The sequence below is a fragment of the Dermochelys coriacea genome, chromosome 28 (assembly GCF_009764565.3).
Source record: "Dermochelys coriacea isolate rDerCor1 chromosome 28, rDerCor1.pri.v4, whole genome shotgun sequence".
Classification (NCBI taxonomy): domain Eukaryota; kingdom Metazoa; phylum Chordata; order Testudines; family Dermochelyidae; genus Dermochelys; species Dermochelys coriacea.
This window is the reverse complement of record NC_050095.1, coordinates 1,436,715-1,457,330: the sequence shown is the minus strand read 5'-3', so window position 1 is coordinate 1,457,330 and position 20,616 is coordinate 1,436,715. Positions and strand designations below refer to the sequence as shown.

At 64.7% G+C, this 20,616-nt stretch overlaps 1 protein-coding gene across 1 annotated transcript; it reads left to right on the top strand.

Moving 5' to 3' along the window:
- The first annotated feature begins 999 nt into the window (after positions 1 to 999).
- Positions 1,000 to 20,142, top strand: NEURL4 (neuralized E3 ubiquitin protein ligase 4). The gene is given in 31 exon segments (XM_038386049.2): positions 1,000 to 1,180; positions 1,482 to 1,775; positions 1,778 to 1,893; positions 2,855 to 3,233; positions 4,537 to 4,608; positions 5,191 to 5,489; positions 5,690 to 5,801; positions 6,247 to 6,335; positions 6,700 to 6,772; positions 6,966 to 7,236; positions 7,547 to 7,728; positions 8,436 to 8,521; positions 8,611 to 8,773; positions 9,494 to 9,692; positions 9,868 to 9,944; positions 10,636 to 10,714; positions 11,226 to 11,401; positions 11,836 to 11,964; positions 12,160 to 12,305; positions 13,130 to 13,345; positions 13,899 to 13,997; positions 14,569 to 14,718; positions 15,129 to 15,293; positions 15,853 to 16,011; positions 16,145 to 16,324; positions 16,828 to 16,921; positions 17,041 to 17,148; positions 17,433 to 17,577; positions 17,732 to 17,844; positions 18,296 to 18,461; positions 18,567 to 20,142. Coding segments are annotated over 31 exon segments (4,923 nt in total). The 3' UTR covers positions 18,772 to 20,142.
- The last annotated feature ends 474 nt before the right edge of the window (positions 20,143 to 20,616 follow it).

The following is a 20,616-nucleotide window of genomic DNA, read 5'->3' as shown; positions in this document are numbered from 1 at the left end:
TTCGCGGTAATGAGCTATTATTTGCACCACTCATTTGACTTTATGCCAACTAATTTTCGGAGTGCTAATGACAACTATGCATAACGTTCGCCAGAATGGTCACCTTTCTATGCCGACAATTCCACCCACTGACCTGCACGAATTATTATCTACATTAGTTAGTTATTTGCACTAATTATGTACAGTCGGGATGGGCCCGCATGATTATTCTCACCCATGGCTTGTACCCATTATTTGCACAAATGCACGGATTTTTTTCACTTATTACAGTAGCGTCAGGCGAGGCAGCCCAGAGGGAACCGTCTACCTGCTGTGATATGAGGCCGCACTAGGAGCACAGTTGTAAGGAGGAACTCCTGGAGCTAGTGAACTGCACCTATTATAATTGCACCACTCCCTTGCACTAATGTACTGCACCAATCCTTTGCATTAATTTACTGCTCACACGACTATCTGCACAAGCAGCTTCATTGGACCACTTTGTGCTAGATATTTCTTTGCATGAATTATACTTGCACCAATGATGCCCATTAGTGAATTGCACCAGTGTCGCTGCACCAATTATTTGCACTAATTAAAATGGCACCAGATATTGGCACTAGTTAGCTAGTTGCTGCTGATTGGCGCAACTTCCCGCGGCAATTCCTATCTCCATTGATTCTCATTGGGGCCAATCGCTTCTCGCCATTGCGTCACGCCCCCTTCCCCAGCCCCGCCCTCCCGTAACCCGGGCAACAGCGGCGAGGAGGGAAAAGCATTTTAGCCACGCTGCCGTCAAGCAAAACCTCCTGGTTCTGCAGAGCACGACAGTGTCGTAAACCAAGTCCAATGCCGTCTCGTCGCAAAGCGGGGTCGGGGCCTGTTCCCGGAGGGCCCTAGTGACAGACGGCGCCGTGTCGCTGTAAAACGTCGCTGATGCGAAGCCTCCCCTGTTCTTTTTGTAGCTGCCACGCTGCCGTAAAGCAGTCGGCAGCGCGGCCGTAAAGCAATCCCTCCCGCATGTCGCAAAAGTTAGTCTGTACTGCGGGCGGGTTCCGCGGTGCCGTAAAGCGCGGCCGTTCATTCACGGTCCCAACCCTGGCGATTGGCAGCATTCACACTCTGCCGCAAAGCGTGGTTGCATTGGCGCAGCTGTTTTTCCCCGGGCGCCGTAAAAGCGAGAAGAGCCCCGGACGCTACCGTAAAGCGCCCACGCACCCACCCAGAGCCCCGTTTCCATAGTGCCGTAAAACGAGGTCGTCGTGGGAAGAAATGTTTGAAGCTACCATAAAGCGCGGCGGCGCCGTGTGACAAAAGCGGGGCTGCCGTAAAGCGCGCCGGCGGCCGCCGTCTCACAAGCGTCGCGACATTGCCGTAAAAGGCGGCGGCGGCGTTGTGGGAGAGGAGCGGCAACAGCCTTGGATCAGAGGCGTCGCGAGATTGCCGTAAAGCGCGGCGGCCGCCGTCCGAGAGAAGTGTCGCGACACTGCCGTAAAGTACAGCAGCGCGATATGCGAGGAGCGGCAACGGCCTTGGAACAGAGGCGCCGCGAGCCTGCCGTCAAGCGCGGCGGCGGCCGTCTGACCGAGGCATCGCGACGCTGCCGTCAAGCGCGGCGGCGCTGCGGGAGCGGAGCGGCGGCGCTGCCGTCAAGCGCGGCGGCGGCCGTGGGTCCGAGGCGTCGCGAGGCGGCCGTCAAGCGCGGCGGCGCGCTCGCTCGCGGCCGGCCCGGCGTGGGCGGGATGTCGGCCCGGGCGGGGAGCTGCACCCGCGCACGGGGAAGCTGGTGACGCTCTCGCAGGGGGCCGCAGCGCCGCGCGCTCCCAGCCGGGCCAGGAGTTCAACCACGGGCTGGTGCTGAGCCGCGAGCCGCTGCGGCCCGGCCGCGTCTTCGCCGTGCGCATCGACCGCAAGGTGCGGAGCGCCGAGCGCCTCGAGCGGGGCCCGGGGCCCGGCGCGGGGGAGGGGAGCGCCGAGCGCCTCGAGCGGGCCTGGCGCGGGGGAGGGGAGCGCCGAGCGCCTCGAGCGGGGCCCGGGCCCGGCGCGGGGGAGGGAGCGCCGAGCGCCTCGAGCGGGGCCCGGCGCGGGGGAGGGGAGCGCCGAGCGCTCGGCGGGCCCGCGGGGGGAGGGGAGCGCCGAGCGCCTCGAGCGGGGCCCGGCGCGGGGGAGGGGAGCGCCGAGCGCCTCGAGCGGGGCCCGGCGCGGGGGAGGGGAGCGCCGAGCGCCTCGAGCGGGGCCCGGCGCGGGGAGGGAGCGCCGAGCGCCTCGAGCGGGGCCCGGCGCGGGGGAGGGGAGCGCCGAGCGCCTCGAGCGGGGCCCGGCGCGGGGGAGGGGAGCGCCTCGAGCGGGGCCCGGCGCGGGGGAGGGGAGCGCCTCGAGCGGGGCCCGGCGCGGGGGAGGGGAGCGCCGAGCGCCTCGAGCGGGGCCCGGCGCGGGGGAGGGGAGCGCCGAGCGCCCCGAGCGGGGCCCGGCGCGGGGGAGGGGAGCGCCGAGCGCCTCGAGCGGGGCCCGGGCGGGGGAGGGGAGCGCCGAGCGCCTCGAGCGGGGCCCGGCGCGGGGGAGGGGAGCGCCTCGAGCGGGGCCCGGCGCGGGGGAGGGGAGCGCATCGAGCGGGGCCCGGCGCGGGGGAGGGGAGCGACTCGAGCGGGGCCCGGCCGGGGGGGGAGGGGAGCGCCGAGCGCCTCGAGCGGGGCCCGGCGCGGGGGAGGGGAGCGCCGAGCGCCCCGAGCGGGGCCCGGCGCGGGGGAGGGGAGCGCCGAGCGCCCCGAGCGGGGCCAGCCTTGGCTGCAAGGGGGGCCCCCTGGGAAGGGCCAGAACCTGACTCCCGCTGTCTCTCTCCCCGCCCCCCCGTTCCTGCCCCCCTTCCCCCCCCCAGGTGAATTCGTGGAGCGGCTCCATCGAGATCGGGGTGACGGCGCTGGACCCCGACCACCTGGACTTCCCCAGCAGCGCCACGGGGCTGAAGGGCGGCTCGTGGATCGTCTCGGGCTGCTCGGTGCTGCGGGACGGGCGCTCCATCCTCGAGGAGTACGGCCAGGACCTGGACCAGCTGGGCGAGGGCGACCGGGTGGGCATCCAGCGCACGGCCGACGGGGAGCTGCGCCTGTGGGTCAACGGGCAGGACTGCGGCGTGGCCGCCACCGGCATCCCGCCCCGCGTCTGGGCCGTGGTGGATCTGTACGGCAAGTGCACGCAGGTCACCGTCGTGCCCGGCGAGCCGGAGGAGGCCGAGGACGGCGCGGTGGGAGATGAAGGTAGAGATCCCCCCCCTTCTCTCGCTGCCCAAGACTCTCCCTACTAGCCAGCACTTCCCGGGGACACCTCACTACCACATGCCCTGTGTGTATCCGTGACGGGTCGGCCCCCCGATTTCCACGGCATCTTAACTCCTAGATTCAAAGAACGTCATTTTCAGTATAGACGCAAAACTGCAATATCCCCCTGTCTGTACATCTCGCAAGGGTTAGGCTGATCAGCACGTCTCTGGCTGGCTCTCGCACGCTTCCCCTTGTGGCCTGACCCCTTCTCCTAGCCCTGGAGTGGTAAATCTGGGCCCAGAGGGCTTGACTGGGAGGAGCAGGGGAGACTCCTAAGCATAAGCCCATCCCGTTCCTGGGTTCCCCGCCCCCGTCCATCTGTCTGTCCGTCCCTGGTTTTCCCCCTCCCCCCACATCCATCTGTCTGTCTGTTCCTGGTTCCCTTTCTCCCCCCCCATGTCTGTCTGTCAGTCCGTCCCTGGTTCCTGCCCCCCATCCTGTCTGTCTGTCCGTCCATCCCTGACATCAGACCTGGGGGATCCCTGCAAAACCCTTCTGCACCCCTTATGCCGTCAGCCAGCTGGTACCAACATCACTGCTGCGGGGGGGAATCCAAGCCTCCGGGGTGTGTTAATCTGTTGACAGGCTGAAGTGCTGGTTCCTGTCTGGCTCATTTCCTAGGCACCGATTCCCGGGCTGCTGCCCCTTCTTCGAGCCAGCGCTGAGCCTGTAGGCTGCCCAGGCACTTAAACGGGCCCCCATGGTACCCAAGGGTGTGAAGCTTCTGCTTTCAAGTTTACTCCTGGGGGACTTCTGCGCCAAGAAATAAAAAAAATTCTGCGCCAAGAAATAAAAAAAATTCTGCGCACGATATTTTAAAATTCTGCCAATTTGATTTGTCAAAATAACACTGCATAATCGCACCAATTTCAATTATTTTGGTAATTTATTTCCAGCTACCTGTCGGCGAGTGTGGGTTGTAACAATACAGACACACGCACACACTTGCTCCAGGAGTAGAGAGTTAAAGAAACCACTGTGACCACCTTGTTCTTGGTTACCCAGAGCCCCAGCCCATCCCTCTGTATCCTCGGGGCCAGTCCCACTGGCCCTCCTCAGCCTTTTGTCCCCATGTGCGTGAGGGATTATCTCCTGCCAGGGTGCCGTGGGTCAGGAGTGAGGGACATTGGCAGAGCTGGCAGGGGCCAGGGCTGGGCTAGCAGGGGGTTGCGGGTCGGAATCGAGGGGTATAACACTGCACTCCTGGCTTCACTTCTCTTCCTTGTGTTTGTTTTCCTAGCCCTGGCCCTGGCCCTGCCCCATAACCAGAGCCGCCCGGATAAATTCCCCAACAGCCTGGAGTCTGAGAACGGTGAGTGACCCTGACCAGCCCCCATCTACACTACTCATGCGGGGGGTGCAACACAATCTGGGCTCAGACCCCTGAGTCGGTGCCGCCTGGCCTACGCTGGTGGGAAACTTTGGCCCTGGGCTCCCAGTCGCCTGGCCCCATCTCCTAGCCTGGCGGGGGCAGGGCTTGCCCTTGTGGCCTGACCCCTCCTCCTAGCTCTGGGGTGGTAAATCTGGGCCCAGAGGGTTTGACGGGGAGGAGTGGGGGAGACTCCTAAGTGTAAGCCCATCCCGTCCATGGGTTCCCTTCCCCCGGTCCATCTGTCCGTCCATCCCTGGTTTTCCCCCTCCCCCCCACGTCCATCTGTCCGTCCGTCCCTGGTTCCTGCCCCCCATCCTGTCTGTCTGTCCATCCCTGATTTCTATTCCTCCCCGCCACGTCTCCTTGTCTGTTCCTGATTCCTCTCCCTCCCACCTTCCCACATCTGTCCGTCCATCACTGGTTCTTGTCCCTATGCCCGCCCCATCTGTCCGCACCTGATTCCTGTTTCCCCCCCACACACACACCCTGAAAAATCTCTCCGCCCCCCCCCCCGCCCCGCAGGCTTGTCCAGCATGGAGCTGTCGGAGGTCGTGAGCAACGCCATCCTGTCGGCCTACAACGGCAGCTTGCTGAGCGTCAGCCTGAGCAGCCCCCCGGCAGGTGAGGGGCCCCCGGGTGGTGGGGCCAGTGGTGCCGCCCCGCTCACCTCCAACGATGCCCTGCTCTTCCATGAGAAGTGCGGGACCCTCATCAAGCTCAGCAACAACAACAAGACGGCCGAGCGGCGCCGCCCCCTGGACGAGTTCAACAATGGCGTCGTCATGACCAACCGGCCGCTGCGGGACAACGAGATGTTCGAGGTGGGGGGCTAGGGAAACGAGAGGCTAGGGGAACATAAGGAGGGCTGGGGCAGGGTGACAATGAGATATTTGAGATGGGGGTGGGGATAGGGGGGCTGGGGGAACATGGGGGGCTGGGGTGGGGTCCTGGCCAGCCAGATACTGAGTGAAAACAAGATGTTCGAAGGTCACGAAGCACCCCACCCCTTTTTGCCCCATAGATCCGCATCGACAAGCTGGTGGACAAGTGGTCGGGCTCCATCGAAATAGGGGTTACGACCCACAACCCCAACAGCCTGGAGTACCCTGCCACCATGACCAACCTGCGCTCCGGTACCTGCCTCTGAGGGGAGCCGGGGGAAGGCCAGGACGCCTGGGTTCTCTCCCTGGTTCTGGGAAGGGAGTGGGGGTCTTGGTTAGAAGGTTAAAACATGGTGGAGGCTGGGAGCCAGGACTCCTGGGTTCTCTCCTGGCTCAGAGTGGGGGTGTGTGTGGGTTAGAGCAAGTCAAGCTTGGAGCCAGGATGCCTGGGTTCTATCCCTGTCTTTGGGGGGCGGGGGTGTCCCTATTTCTGTTTTTACCTCACTTTACCTTACTTTCCTGTGCAGCTCCTTTGATGGCTGAATTTGAGGCAGGGAGAAGGAGCTGAATTGGGGGCAGGGGGAAAGTTGGAAGTGGCCTGCTGGCTTCCTCTTGACATCAGCAGGACGGGGTGGGGGGGGTGTCCCTGGGGGGCAGGTCCCCGCGACTGATTGGCTGATGCGAGCCCCACCCCCAGGCACGATCATGATGAGCGGCTGTGGGATCTTGACCAACGGCAAAGGGACACGCCGGGAATACTGCGAATTCAGCCTGGACGAACTGCAGGTGAGAGGCTCCCCGAGACTGATCTTGCTGGCCCCCCCAAACCCTCCTAGCTACCCCCCTGCTGATGAGCCCACAAGACCCCCATAACCAACCCCCTGCAGGTGCCCCGAAACCCCATCGCCATCCCTCTGTGAATGAGGAGGTCCCCATATTTCTGCACCCCTCATGTGGGAGCCAGGCTCTTCCATACCCCCCAGACTCGGTCCCTTGTATCCCCGCACTTCTCTTTCATACTCCAACCCCCTGACCTGCTACAACTTCCTCTGTACCCCCACAAGCTTCCTCTCCACCTCTGCCCTCACCCCTTCATTGGGTTCCCCGGCTGCAGGTCCCCCTAACTGCTTCCCCCACCTTGTCCCCACAGGAGGGGGATCACATTGGTCTGACGCGGAAATCCAACAACGCCCTGCACTTCTACATCAACGGCATTGACCAAGGTAGGGGGCGGAGCGGGGTGCCCAGCAGGGGGCGCTCTCTCCCCTGGCCGGCAGTGTTTACTCTGGTGCCTTTAATACCAGCTACCCCGCTCCAGAGGTGACTGCGTTCCAGTGCCGGGCGAGGGGTCCCTGTACTGCCAGCCGCCCCACTCCAGAGGTATGGTGTGTGAGTCTCCCCTTTTCCCCCCCCCAGGCGTGGCTACCACCCTGACCCCGCTGGTGGTGTACGGTGTGGTGGATCTCTACGGCATGGCGGTGAAGGTCACCATCGTCCACAACCACAACCACAGCGACCGGCTTCGGCGCAACAATGCCATCATGAGGGCGCTGTCCCCGGACGTGGGGCGCCGTGCCCTGGAGACCGGCGGGGTGGGCGAACCCGAGCCGGAGCGGCTGCTTTTCCACACCAATTGCGGCCAGAAGGCGGCCATCATCAACGACGGGCGCACGGCCCTCCGCCCGCAGTGAGTGCCAGCCTGCCCCCAGGGGCCACTGCCCCCGCCAAGGTCTGGGGCTACCACGTATCCTGTATCACAGCACCGGGCGAGGGGTCTCCGGGTCACCAGCTGCCCCACCCCGCCTCAGAGGTGGCTGCACCTCAGTGCTGGGCGAGGGGTCCCCAGCTCACCAGCCACCCTGCTCCACATCAGAGGTGGCCGCATCTCGGCGCCAGGCGAGGGGTCCCTGTGTAGCCATCTGCCCCACTCCAGAGGTGGCCGCATCTCCGCGCAGGGGTCGGTGGCTTGTCTGAGCTATCCCGTCTCTCTTCCCCAGCGCCACGGATGACTTCAACCATGGTGTCGTCCTCAGCAACCGGGCCCTGCGCAACAACGAGGTGTTCCAGGTGCGGATCGACAAGATGGTGGACAAGTGGGCAGGCTCCATTGAGATCGGGGTGACCACGCACAACCCCACTTACCTGCAGCTGCCCTCCACCATGACCAACCTGCGCTCAGGTCAGGGCCCCGGCGCCCCATCCTCGCCCCTTCTCCAGCAGGTGGCTAGCTCCCTTCAGGGGAGACCTGGCCCCCTAACTGCCCCCAAAGTGGCCCACCGGGGCTGGCAAATGAGTCCTGCGGTGGGTAGTTCCCCGGGTGAATTGCCAGCTGGGGGTGCTGGCAGCGGGTAGTTCCCAGGATAATTGGTGGCCGGAGCTGGCAGCAGTGCCCTGTGGCGTGTGGTTCTCTGGGTTAACTGCTGTCCATAGGGCTGGTGGGTGCTCCATATGCCGGGTAGTTCCCCAGATTAACCTCTTCCCAAGTGGCCTGGTACCTGTGGCGGGTAGTTCTCTGGGTTAATTGCCGGCTGGGGGTGCTGGCAGCTGGTAGCTCCCAGGATAATTGGTGGCTGGCAGCAGTGCCCTGTGGCGGGTAGTTCCCCGGGTTAACCTCTCCCCGGGTGGACTGGTAGCTGTGTCCGGTGGCAAGTAGTTCCCCGGGCTAACCTCTCCCCGGTTGGACTGGTGGTAATTCCCTGGGTTAATTGATGACTTGGGGGGGCTAGTGGTCATGCCTTGGAGGCTGCTGGTGGCCCCCACAAAGCGGAGCTGGTCCCTGGGTCCTTCACCAGCCTGCCCGTTGCGGCAGGCAGTTCCGTGGGTTAACAGCGAGCCGCGTGACTGGGCCAGGCGCCGCTGGTAATCTCTGGCCCCTTTCCCGCCCAGGCACCTGGATGATGACGGGCAACGGAGTCATGCACAACGGCACCACCATCCTGGACGAATATGGGCACAACCTGGACCGGCTCAAGGTGAGTGGGGGGGGCAGCGTGCCCTGATCCGCCCCCAAGCCATGCCCTCACCCCCTCTGCTGTCATGTCTCCCCCCCTTCCCCCCACAGGCGGGCGACACAGTGGGCGTGGTCCGCAAGGAGGACGGGACGCTGCATTTCTTCGTTAATGGGGTGGCACAGGGGCCAGCTGCCTGGAACGTGCCACCCAACGTCCATGCCGTGGTGGATCTGTACGGCCAGGCTGCTCAGGCTACCATCCTCGACGACACGGGTGAGCCGGGGGGGGGCCTAGTGGGGGGCTGGGCGATTAGTTGCGGGGGGGGCAGTCACGGGGCCGTGTCGTGCTTTCTGGGGGCAGGCTGGGATGTAGGTGGGGGGAACAGGGCCGTGTCTCGGTGCAGGGGGTTCCCCGGGGACTGGGGTATGTGTGTGTGGCGGGGGGGGTTGGCTCTAGGGGAGGGGCTGTGGCGGGGGATCCTAGGGGCTGGGATTGAGTGAAGTGGGGTGGGGGAGGGGGGCTGGGATATAGCTGGGGGGAACAGGGCCATGTTTTGGTGCCGGGGGATCCCGGGGTCTGGGATATAGTTTGGGGGGGGGGTGAGGCTGTGTCTCGGCACCGGGGGAGTCCTAGGGCTGGGCTGTAGCAGGGGAGGGGCCGTGTCTTGGTGCTGGGGGATCCTGGGGGGGGCACAGGCTGGGATATGGCTGACGGGGAGAGAGAACAGGGCCATGTTTCGGTGCCAGGGGATCCCAGGAGCTGGGATATAGTCAGGGGGGTGGGCGGGAATGAGGTTGTCTCGGTGCCAGGGGGGTCCTGGGCCTGGGATAGAGCTGGGGGGGTGTGTCTCGGTGCCAGGGGGGTCCTGGGGCTGGGATAGAGCTGGGGGGGCATGTCTCGGTCCCGGGGCTGGGGTCCCGAGGCTGGGATAGAGCTGGGGGGGCCCCCGTGCACCCCGGGAACACCCCGCCTCCCTCGCTTCCCGCCCCCCAGATCTCCTCCCGCTGCCCGACGACCTGTCGGAGGGCAACAACCAGCTGTCGCCCAGCAGCCCCTCGTCCGTGGCCTCAGTGAGCGACCTGCGCTTCCACCAGCTGCACGGCACCAACGCAGTGATCACCAACGGCGGGCGCACGGCCCTGCGCCAGAACTGTCGCAGCGAGTTCAACGACGCCATCGTCATCTCCAACCGGTCAGTGTGTGTGGAAGAGACGGGCGCCGTTCCCCGCCCCTTCCCTGCCCGCTTCCCAGCGCGCCCCCTGCCTGCCCTCTCCGCTCTGCCCCGAAGCCTCCCCTCGGCCCTGAGCCGTATCCGCGGCCTGGGCCGCCGGCACCAGGCTTCATCACTCTCCCCTCTCCTCGCGCAGGGCCCTCCGGGACGGCGAACTTTTTGAGATCGTCATTCAGAAGATGGTGGATCGCTGGTCCGGTTCTATAGAGGCAGGTGAGAGATGGAGAAGGGGAAATGGGGGTGGGGGGAGACCCTGGGCCCCACTTCCCTGGCTTAATTTTCCTCCCACCCATGTAGAGCCACTGGGGGACGGTGGTCTGTTACATTTCCTGTCCCATCTCAGCGCCGGGCAAGGGGTCCCCATGTAACCAACTGCCCCGCCCCAGAGGTGGCTGCATCTCAGCACCGGGCAAATCACATTCAGACCTGCTGAGACAGGAGCTCGGAGCGAGTGGTTGTCCTGCAGGGGGCAGCCCTGGGTTCGGCGCTCATCTCTAGTTTCATGACTCACCGGGGTGACGGAGCGGCGAGTATATTTACCGAATTTGTGGCTCCTCTGAGCTGGGAGGGGTGGCCAGCGCTTTTGGGGGCCGGATCAGAGGGCGGACCGACTGCGCCAAATTGGTCTGATCTCACTGAATTGAAACTCCGTGAAGACCAGTGCCCCGTACCCACTTAGGAAGGGAAAACCAACCGGGGGGGTCACCAGCCGGGGCCTCGTACGGCTGAAAAGGTACTGGGAGTTGCAAACCGAATCCCGGGCAGCTGGCAAACAGGCGGAGCCCGTTGCTCGGTGTGTTATCTGAGGGGGGCGCGCAGGAAATGGCGGGGCTGGGCGAGTGTGGGGCTGGACGGCCTTGCCGGGTCCCTTCCAGCCCCTCACGGCTCGGATTCCCTCCGGCAGGGGTCACAGCCATCCGGCCCGAAGATCTGGAGTTCCCCAACACCATGACGGACATAGACTACGACACCTGGATGCTCAGGTGAGTGTGGGGGATGGTGTGAGCTGGGGGGGGTGGGCTCAGGTGCGTTTCCTGGCCCTCGGCCACTGGAGAGGCAGAGTCGTGTCTTGGGGCGGGGGGCTGGGATATGGGGCCGGAGCTTGGGTTCCTGGGGGGCTGGGATATAGCGAGGGGGGAGATGGGGCTGTGGCTTGCATTCCTGGGGGGATGGGATACGGGGGGGGTGTCTGTGGCTGGGTTCCCGGGGGGCTGGGATATAGCAGAGGGGCGGGGGGGAGATGGGGCTGTGGCTTGGGGGGTTGGGATACACGGGGGGGCGTGGCTTGCATTCCTGGGGGGCTGGGATACGGGGGAGGTGTGGCTTGGGTTCTGGTATACAGTGGGGTCGGGGGGGGGGACACAAGGCCGTGGCTCAGGTTCCTGGGGACTGGGATATAGTGGGGCGGGGGGGTCAGGGCTGTTGCTCAGGTTCCTGGGAGGGGATGGAACCGTGTCTCTCTTTCTGCCGCCCCCCTCCCTGCCCCCCCCCCAGTGGCACGGCCATCATGCAGGACGGCAACACCATGCGCAACAACTACGGCTGCGACCTGGACTCGCTGACCAGCGGCTCCCGCATCGGCATGATGCGCACGGCCAAGGGAGACCTGCACTACTTCATCAACGGCGTGGACCAGGGCGTGGCCTGCTCCGGCCTCCCCCCTGCCAAGGGTGAGCCGCCCCCCCCTGCAGCCATGGGCCCGTTGGTCTGATCCAGCCCGGCTTGTCTCCCCCCCACCCCCTCACGGACGGGCCCAGTGGTCTGATCTGGTGGGGGGAAATATACCGGCTTGGATGGGCCCATTGTTCGGGAGGGGGCGGGGGACTGGATGGACCCATTGGACTGATCTGTGACTCTAACAGGCTGATCGACCCATTGGTCGGGGCACGGGTGGGGGGGTGGCTGGATGGACCCATTGGGCTCATGCGGGGGGGGGGGATACACTGATCTGGATGGGCTCATTGAAGGGGGGGGCGTGGAAATATACCAGACTGGATGGATCCATTGGGCTGATCAGGGCAGGGGGGGAATAGCCTAGCTGTCTGTTGTGGCACCTGCTGCCGGGTTAACCCTTTGCTCCCCTCCTCCCGGCGGCGCGGCACAGAGGTGTACGCCGTGGTGGATCTGTACGGCCAGTGCGTCCAGGTGTCCATCACCAGCGCCACGGGCCCCATGGACAACAGCCTGTCAACCAGCAACGTCACCGAGAAATCCTTCCCCATCCACTCGCCAGGTAAGAGCCCCGCCCCAGAGGTGGCTGCATCTCTGTGCTGAGTTCAGGGGCCCCTCTGTGGAGAGCAGCCCCTCCCCCGGCCTGTCAGGGGAGAGCGTCCCCTGCTAAGCCCCCCGCCCCGCTCCCTGCAGCACTGCGCCCCTTGGCATCCCGCCAGCTGTTGATGGCCCCATCTCTCCTCCCTTCCCCCCCCAGTGCCGGGCGTGGCTCACCGCTTCCACAGCAGCTGCGGGAAGAACGTGGCCTTCCAGGACGACGGGTGCCGGGCCATGCGTGTGGCCGGCTACTGCCACGGGATCGTCTTCAGCATGAAGGAGCTGAAGGCCGACGAGGTCTTTGAGGTGAGTTTTCCCCCCCCCCCCGGGCTATCTGCTGCCCCCTGCTGGGGGGATGGCACTCTCGCTGGCCCCTCTAGAGTGGGAGGAGCCCAGCCCTTGCTAGATTGCTTCCCCCATTGCCAAGGGGGGTGAGTCTGGGCCCAGGTGGCCCCCGGTGCCTTCCTCCTGGGGTCAGTAGGGGGAGCTGTGCCCCAGCCTGGCTCTGGGGTGAGGGGCTACACTCATGTTCCTGCCCCCTAGTGCTCTGTGACCTCTGACCTTTGGAGCGGATCCTGCCCTCTGTTGCTCGGTGACCTCTGACCCTTGAAGTCTGATTCCCACTATTCAGTGACCTCTGACCCTTGGAGCCGGATTTCCTCCCCCATTGCTCGGTGTCCTCTGACCCTTGGGGCTGGATTCCCCCCACCCATTGCACGGTAGGGTGACCAGAGAGCAAGTGTGAAAAATCGGGATGGGGGGGCGGGTAATAAGAGCCTATATAAGAAAAAAAAACCAAAAATCGGGACTGTCCCTATAAAATCGAGACACCTGGTCACCCTATTGCATGGTGACCTCTGACCCTTGGAGCCAGATTTTCTCCTCCCCCACCCCGTTGCTCGGTGACATCTGACCCTTGAAGCCAGACCTTTCTTCCCCCCCTCCCCACATGTTGCTCGGTGACCTCTGACCCTTGGGGCTGGATTTCCAGTTGGTCGGTGACCTCCGACCTTTGGAGCCACACCTTCTCCCCCTCCCCCCATTGTTCGGTCACCTCTGACCCTTGGGGCTAGATTTCCCCCCCCAGCTCTGCCCCGTGCTCACACCCCGCGCCCCCCCCCCATGCGTAGGTGAAGATCGAGGAGCTGGACGAGAAGTGGTCGGGCTCCTTCCACGTGGGGCTGACCACGCTGCTGCCCTCCGAGGTACCCTACACGGCCACGGGGCTGCCGGCCTCCCTGCTGGAGCTGCACTCCAAGGCCACCTGGCTGGTGGCCGGCTCCGAGGTGCGGCGCAACGGCCTGCTGCAGAAACAGAACTACGGCTGCTCGCTGGAGAGGCTGGGGGTGAGTCGTGGGGCAACTGTGGGGCTAGGCGGGCCAGTAGGGGTGGGGGGGATCGGAGGGGAAATGCAGGGCTCCAGAGGCCCATTGGCCCAGCGGGGGCGGAAGGGAGATGTGAGGCTGGAGAGACCCAGTGATCTGGTGGGGTGGGGGGAGAGGGCAGGGGACATAGGGATTGTGGGGGCAGCGGTCTGGTCCTGGGAGGGCAGGGGGCGTGGGCCCTAGCAGTCTGGTCCCCGGGTGGGGGGAGTGGATGGGTGACTGGGGGCACCCCAGAGATCTGGTTCCGGGGGTGGGGTGGACAGGGGGCATGGGGATGAGGGGGCCAGCGGTCTGGTCCTGGGGGCGGGGGGATCGGCGGGGGTGGGGGTTGGGGGGCCCAGCGGTCTGGTCAGGGTGAGGGGGATGGATGGACGGGGGCATGGAGATGGGGGGGTGGGCAGCGGTCCGGTCCGGGGTGCAGAGGGGAGTGATCGGGGGGCATGGGGCCAAGGGGACCATGGGTCAGATCCGTGGGGCGGTCCCGTCGCTCTGACCCAGGCCCCCCTCCCGGCAGGTGGGGAACCGCGTGGGAGTGAAGCGGTGCGCGGACGACACCATGCACATCCTGGTGGACGGTGAGGACATGGGGCCGGCCACCACCGGCGTGGCCAAGGTAACTCCTCGCCCATGGGGCTGGAACCCCCCAACTGCCCAAAGGTGCTGGGCGGGGCAGAGCCCACGTGAGTGCCCCGCTGGATAAGCCTCCTCCCTCCCTGACCCGCACCCCAGCAGCCAGCATCCCCCAAGTGGGCTGCCTTTTCCAGAGACGTGATGTCATGGGCATCGGTCCGCCTCTTCCTGTCTGGGAGCGGATGTGATGTCATGAGGGGATAGGCCCCACCTTCTTCTCTGTGGGAGCTATTGTGATGTGATGTCATGGGAGGGTTAGGGCCCACCTCTTCCTATGACATCACATCATACGTCCCCCCCCCCCCGACAGGAAGTCGCTGCCCCGTTAGCTCCTGGAGCGTCCCCCATCACTTCCTCCCCCTGGCAGGACGTCTCTGCTCCTGCCGTGTCTGGTTCTGACAGGGCATCGTCAGTTCCACCTGGCTCGAGTGCGGGATAAACCCAATGATCCCAGGCCCTACTCCCCTCTCAGAGCCGGGGAGAGAACCCAGGAGTCCTGGCTCCCAGCCCCCCTTCTCTAACCACTAGCCCCCACTCCCGTCCTATGTCCTCAGAACGTCTATGTGGTGCTGGATCTGTACGGCCGCATCACCGCAGTCTCCATCGTCAGCTCCACGGTGCTGGAGGAGTCGGACGGCACCAAGCCGCCGTCTGTCGCCTCGGAGACGTACAGCGAGGAAGAGGAAGAGGAGGAGCCCACGCCTGTGAGTGCTGGGAGGCGGGACATTTGCCCTTTTTTCCTTGAGGGGGCGCCAGCCCTGTTCCAGCCTCAGGGTGGGAAGAATAGGAGATGCTGCCTGTCCCCTCTAGGGGGCGCCGGCTCCCACCTGGCCCCGGGGCAGGGACTGGCTAGCTCAGGGGGGCGGGGAATGGGGCAGGGGTCTGTCTGCTCTAGGGGCGCCGGCTCCCACCCGGCCCCAGGGCGGGACCTGGCTGGCTCAGGGGGGCGGGGAATGGAGCAGGAGCCTGTCCCCTCTAGGGGGTACCGGCTCCCCTCCAGCCCCAGGGCAGGGACTGGCTGGTTCAAGGGGGACGGGGAATGGGGCATGGGGCCTGTCCCCTCTAGGGGGCGCCGGCTCCAGCTGGTGAGTGACTCCCCTCCCCTCGGCTGCAGTGTGAGAACGAGGCCCCTATGCCGCCGGCCGCCATGGAGTTCCTGGAGAACCACGGCAAGAACATTTTGCTGTCCAACGGCAACCTGACGGCCACCCGTGTGGCCAGCTACAACCAGGGCATCGTGGTCATCGCCCAGCCCCTGCCCCAGGGCCAGCTGTTCCAGGTGGGGCCCCAGCCCCGCTCCTTCCCCTTGTGTGAAGATGTGATGTCCTGATGGGGAAGGGAGGAGGGCCTGCTACTTCCTGTCGGGGAGGATGTGATGTCGTCATGGGGGGTGGGTGTAGGGACCGCTACTTCCTGTCAGGGAAGGATGTGATGTCGTCATGGGGGGTGGGTGTAGGGCCTGCTACTTCCTGTCAGGGAAGGATGTGATGTCGTCATGGAGGATGGGTGTAGGGCCTGCTACTTCCTGACAGGGAAGGATGTGATGTCATCATGGGGGGTGGGTGTAGGGCCTGCTACTTCCTGTCAGGGAAGGATGTGATGTCATATTGGGGGGTGGGTGTAGGGCCTGCTACTTCCTGACAGGGGAGGATGTTGGGCCTGCTCCTGTCCGTCTAGGGTGTGTGTGATGTCATGATGGGGGTGTGATCTCACAGGGGGTTCCACATTCCATGCCCCATGGGAGGTGGGTCTCGGTGGCTTCTGACATCACTTCCTCTCCAACGGAATCATGGGAGCTCTCCCACTCTCTTCCCCCCCCCCCCGCCTCCCCTTTCCAGGTTCAGATCGACTTCCTGAACCCCCAGTGGACGTCGTCCCTGTCCCTGGGCGTCATCGGCACCTCGCCCGAGCGCCTCAACTTCCCCGCCACGGCCTGCTCCCTCAAGCGCTCCGCCTGGCTGCTGCAGCGCGACTCCGTCTTCCACAACTCGCTCAAGGTGCGGACGGGCCCGGGGCTTGCCCAGTCCCCTCTAGGGGGCGCCGGCTCCTGGCTGGCTCGGGGTGGGGGGCAGGGAATGGGGCAGGGGGCCTTTCCGGAGCTCGCTGTGGTCTGTCCCTCCACCCCCCCAGATCTGTGAGAACTACGGGCCCAATCTGGACACGTGCCCCGAGGGGACGGTGCTGGGACTCTTGGTGGACTCGAGCAGCTGCCTCCATGTCTATGTCAACGGGATGGACCAGGGGGTGGCCGCCCAGGACATCCCCACCCCCTGCTACGTGCTCGTCGACCTCTATGGGCAGTGCGAGCAGGTGAACCCCACCCCCGAGGGGGGAGAACCCAGCCCCCCTGCTCTAACCACCAGCCCCCATCCCCTCCCAGAGCCAGAGAGAGAACCCAGGAGTCCTGGCTCCCAGCCCCCCCTGCTCTAACCACCAGCCCCCGCTCCCCTCCCAGAGCCGGGGAGAGAACCCAGGAGTCCTGGCTCTCATCTCCCCCATTCTGACCTGCCAGCCCCCGCTCCCCTCCCAGAGCCGGGGAGAGAACCCAGGAGTCCTGGCTCTCATCTCCCCCATTCTGACCTGCCAGCCCCCACTCCCCTCCCAGAGCCAGGGAGAGAACCCAGGAGTCCTGGCTCTCATCTCCCCCATTCTGACCTGCCAGCCCCCGCTCCCCTCCCAGAGCCGGGGAGAGAACCCAGGAGTCCTGGCTCTCATCTCCCCCATTCTGACCTGCCAGCCCCCACTCCCCTCCCAGAGCCAGGGAGAGAACCCTGGCACCCAGCTCCCCCCAACCAGTGCATTTGTCCCCCCAGGTTACCATAGTAATGAACGACACCCCGGCGTTGGGAGGGGAGAGCGTGGACCCCTGTGCCCAGGCGGACATGGAGAAGGCAGACATGGTGGATGGTGAGTGATGGAGCCGGGCTGCCCTCTGCGGGGCGGGGGGCCAGGATCTGCCCTCTGAGCCTCTAGGGCGTGTGGGGCAAGGGCGGGCTGGCTGGCTACTCCCTCTTTCTCTGTTGCAGGCATTAAGGAGAGCGTGTGCTGGACACCCCCCGTGGATATGAACACCATGAAGACCTGCGAGTACCACGCCCTCTGCGCCCGCTTCAAGGATCTCCTCCTGCTGCCAGGTGAGCCGGGACCCGCCTCTCCGTGGGCATCGGGGCGGGGCACTCTGCTCCTCATTAACCCGCCCCGGATCCAGCCATGTGAGCGACTGAACGGGGCTGGCTCGTTTCAAACGCGTGCTAGGGTGAGCAGGATGGTGACCGTCGTCATTAGGGTTCAGAGTTAACACTCCATGCCCCAGGCTCAGGGCAGCTCTCCTCCCGTGGAGGGGAAGAAAAAGGGGGGCTGCCTCTTCCCCCCCCCCCTCGCCTCGCAACACCTGACTCGCTCCCCCCTTCCCTACCAGATGACTACTTCGCGGAAGATCCTAAATTCAGCCTCTGCTACTGCGAGTCGTGCCACAAGCTGCGGGGGGACGAGGCCTATTACAAGCGGGGGGAGCCCCCCCGAGACTACGCCTTGCCCTTCGGATGGTGTCGTTTCAACCTCAGGTACCCCTCTGGGGGGGGGGGCCCTGGGTCCCAACTGGAGGGCAGGGGGATCGGATTGGAAGGGGGGAGGCTGGGCTGGGAGGTGTCTGGAGTGGAGATGTGGGGCTTGGGGGTGGGTTCACAGCTCTGATACCCCGCCCTCCCGCCCCGGCAGGGTGAACCCCCAGCTGGAGGTGGCCAGCACCTGTAAGAAGTGGCACATGGCTTATCACGGCACAAGTGTGGGCGCCGTCCGGAGGATGCTGGACCAAGGGGAGTTGGGGGCAGGTAGGAGGAACCCGGCACCGAGCCTATCGTGCCCCACACAGAGCTGGGGAGAGAAAACCCAGGAATCCTGGCTGCCAGCCCCCCCCGCTGGACCCCACTCCCCTCCCAGAGGTGGGGAGTGAACCCAGGAGTCGTGGCTCCCAGCCCCCCCGCTGGACCCCACTCCCCTCCCAGAGGTGGGGGGTGAACCCAGGAGTCGTGGCTCCCAGCCCCCCCGCTGGACCCCACTCCCCTCCCAGAGGTGGGGGGTGGGGAGTGAACCCAGGAGTCCTGGCTTCTAGCCCCCCTTGCTGGACCCCACTCCACTCCCAGAGGGTCACATGCATGAAGCATGAGCAGGCCTGAGGCAGACCCCCTCCCACCTGGGGAGGGGGGTGGTGTTTGGGGGGACCCGGGGGGGGGGGGTGGATCCAGACTTGCTGGCTGACTGTCCCGTTACCACCCCCCCCAGGCAGCGTGTCCATCCTGAGCTGCCGGCCTGCCAAGGCGGACCCCCAGGGCGGGGGCTACCATGAGCCCGAGAACAGCTCCCCGGGCCGGGGGGCCGAGCCCCAACACGTCCTGCTCTCGCCCACCCTGCGCTACGCCGGCCTGGAGGCCTTTGCCACCAAAGTGCAGTGAGTCCTGCCCGCCACCGGGGGGCGCTGGGGGGGCTGTGGGGGAAGAGTGGTGAGTCCCTGACCTCTCTCTCTCTCTCCCCCCTCCCCCCGCCCTCCCCACAGATTCCGGGATCCCAAGTCTCAGCGGCAGCACGGGGCACAGGTGGCCTTCCAGGTGTGCGTGCGCCCCGGTTCCTACAAGCCGGGCCCCCCGTCGGCTGGTGCCCCCGAGCCCCCGGACCCCCGCTTCAGCACCGCCGAGCTTGAGTGGGTCACCAAGGAGAAGGGGGCCACCGTGCTCTACGGCCTGCTGGTGCGTGTGGAGTGACACCCCCTCCCCCCCCCGCGGCTGGCTGGGGGAGCTCTAACACCAACCCCACTCATGGACCACCACAGCTCCCTATGGCCTGGGGGGAGGGGGAGCTCTGCAGTGTACATCTCCCCCTACCCCCCTGACACCTTGGACCAGCAGGGGGTGCCGGACGCTGGGGGGGGGTTGGGAGGCTTCCAGCTGTATACCCCCGCCGATTCCAAAGGAGGACATTTCTGGGGGAGTCTCTTTGCACCACACGCCCCCACCACTGCCCAGCAGGAGGCAGGACCCTAGAAGAGGCTGCCTTTCTTTTGGGGGGGCTCCCTCCTCCTGTGGCAAAGCCTGGCCGCGGGGGGGAAGAATTTGGACAAGATACAAAGAGTCCGACACTGTTTTAAAGGTGGGGGGGACAACATCTGCTCCCCATACACACAGCTCCCTGGGGTGGCCAGAGCTGTATTTTGCACATAGAAAAAGCTAAGGATTTGGGGGGGGGGGGCCGCATACAGCATGCTGGGAGATATGGGGGGGGGGTGGCAAATTGCACCACGAAGGACTTAATTTTTTTTAAATTGGGGGGATCTACCTCGATGGGGGAGGGACCCCCAAAAATACTTCAGTTGGGAGGGGTAGAGAAGACACATGCTGCCGTGGCACCCACCCCCTGATGGATTGCTGTGGGTGGGGGGTGCCTCTCTGTGACTTGGGGGGGCACCACTGCTTCCTCCAGAGCTGGGCCTCTTGTTCTGGGGGGGCTCAGCTGTGCCCTTGGCTGGGATTTTTCCATTGAACATTTCAAGGGGGGAGTGCTTGATTCAATTATTGGTGGGGGTTGGATTAGTCCAGGGGGAGTTTGGGGGGGGATTTGTTCTTTCACCCCCCCCTTGTTCTTTGTTCCCTTGATTTGGGGGAGGTGATTCTCCTGGTATCTAGGGGGGGTGCCCTTACCCCTGTTTTGGGGGGGTTGCATTCTAGCACTTACTGAGGTTACTAATCTGCCCCCTGCTTGGGCTGAGGGGGGTATGTCAGCTAAGTGACCTTGCCCCCCCAGCTACCACTTTCCTCCACCCTGTTCCTTTCTCCCCCGAGCCCTCTGTTCCTGCCCCCAGTGTGCTAGTTCCCCCCCATCAGCCCTACTCTGTCTCTCCCCCCTGCTCCCCTCCTTATTTATTACCCATTGGTGGTCTTGAAATGTGAATTTCCTGGGGGGGGAGAGACAGGGCAGGTTTAACTCCCCTCCACCCCCCCTGGCTGTTACTTTTTTTAAGTTTTTATTTAAGCTGCTTTTCCGGAGGGGGAGGCAGATCTGTGTTGGGGGGTGGAGTTAAATGGGGGGGTGTTCCTGGAGCCCCTCTACCCTGATTGATAAACCACCATGCAACCACCTCAACTGTGTCTGTGTGTGTGTCACCCCCAGCCCTAAGAGGGGGGGTTCCCCAGTGCAGAAATACCCCCCCTTGTGATTCCTCCCCATAGGCACATATCCACCACTCTCTTCCCCCCCCCCGAGCGGTTATCCCCCCCACATGCCCTGTGTGGCTCCCTGCACCACTAGAGGTGATGCCCATGCACCCAATGTGGGGTCCCAGAGTACCCCAGGAGGTGGGTTCTCCCCCCAGCTCTAGAATGGGGGGGGCACAGTCCTTCCATGGCCATGCTCTAGTGTCTTGGAGGGAGAGGAGCCCCCTGCCCTGCCGGATTCCCAGGTGTGGGGTGGGGGCCCTCCTGCCACTCCCCCCTTTCCTTTCCTGCCCAGGTGGGGGTGGGCCCTTTCTCTGGATCTGGGAGGGGGGAGGAGCAATGAGGCCCTGCCCCTTCGCAGGGAGTGGTTGGGCCCTGCTCCTTGGCTTCACCCTGCAG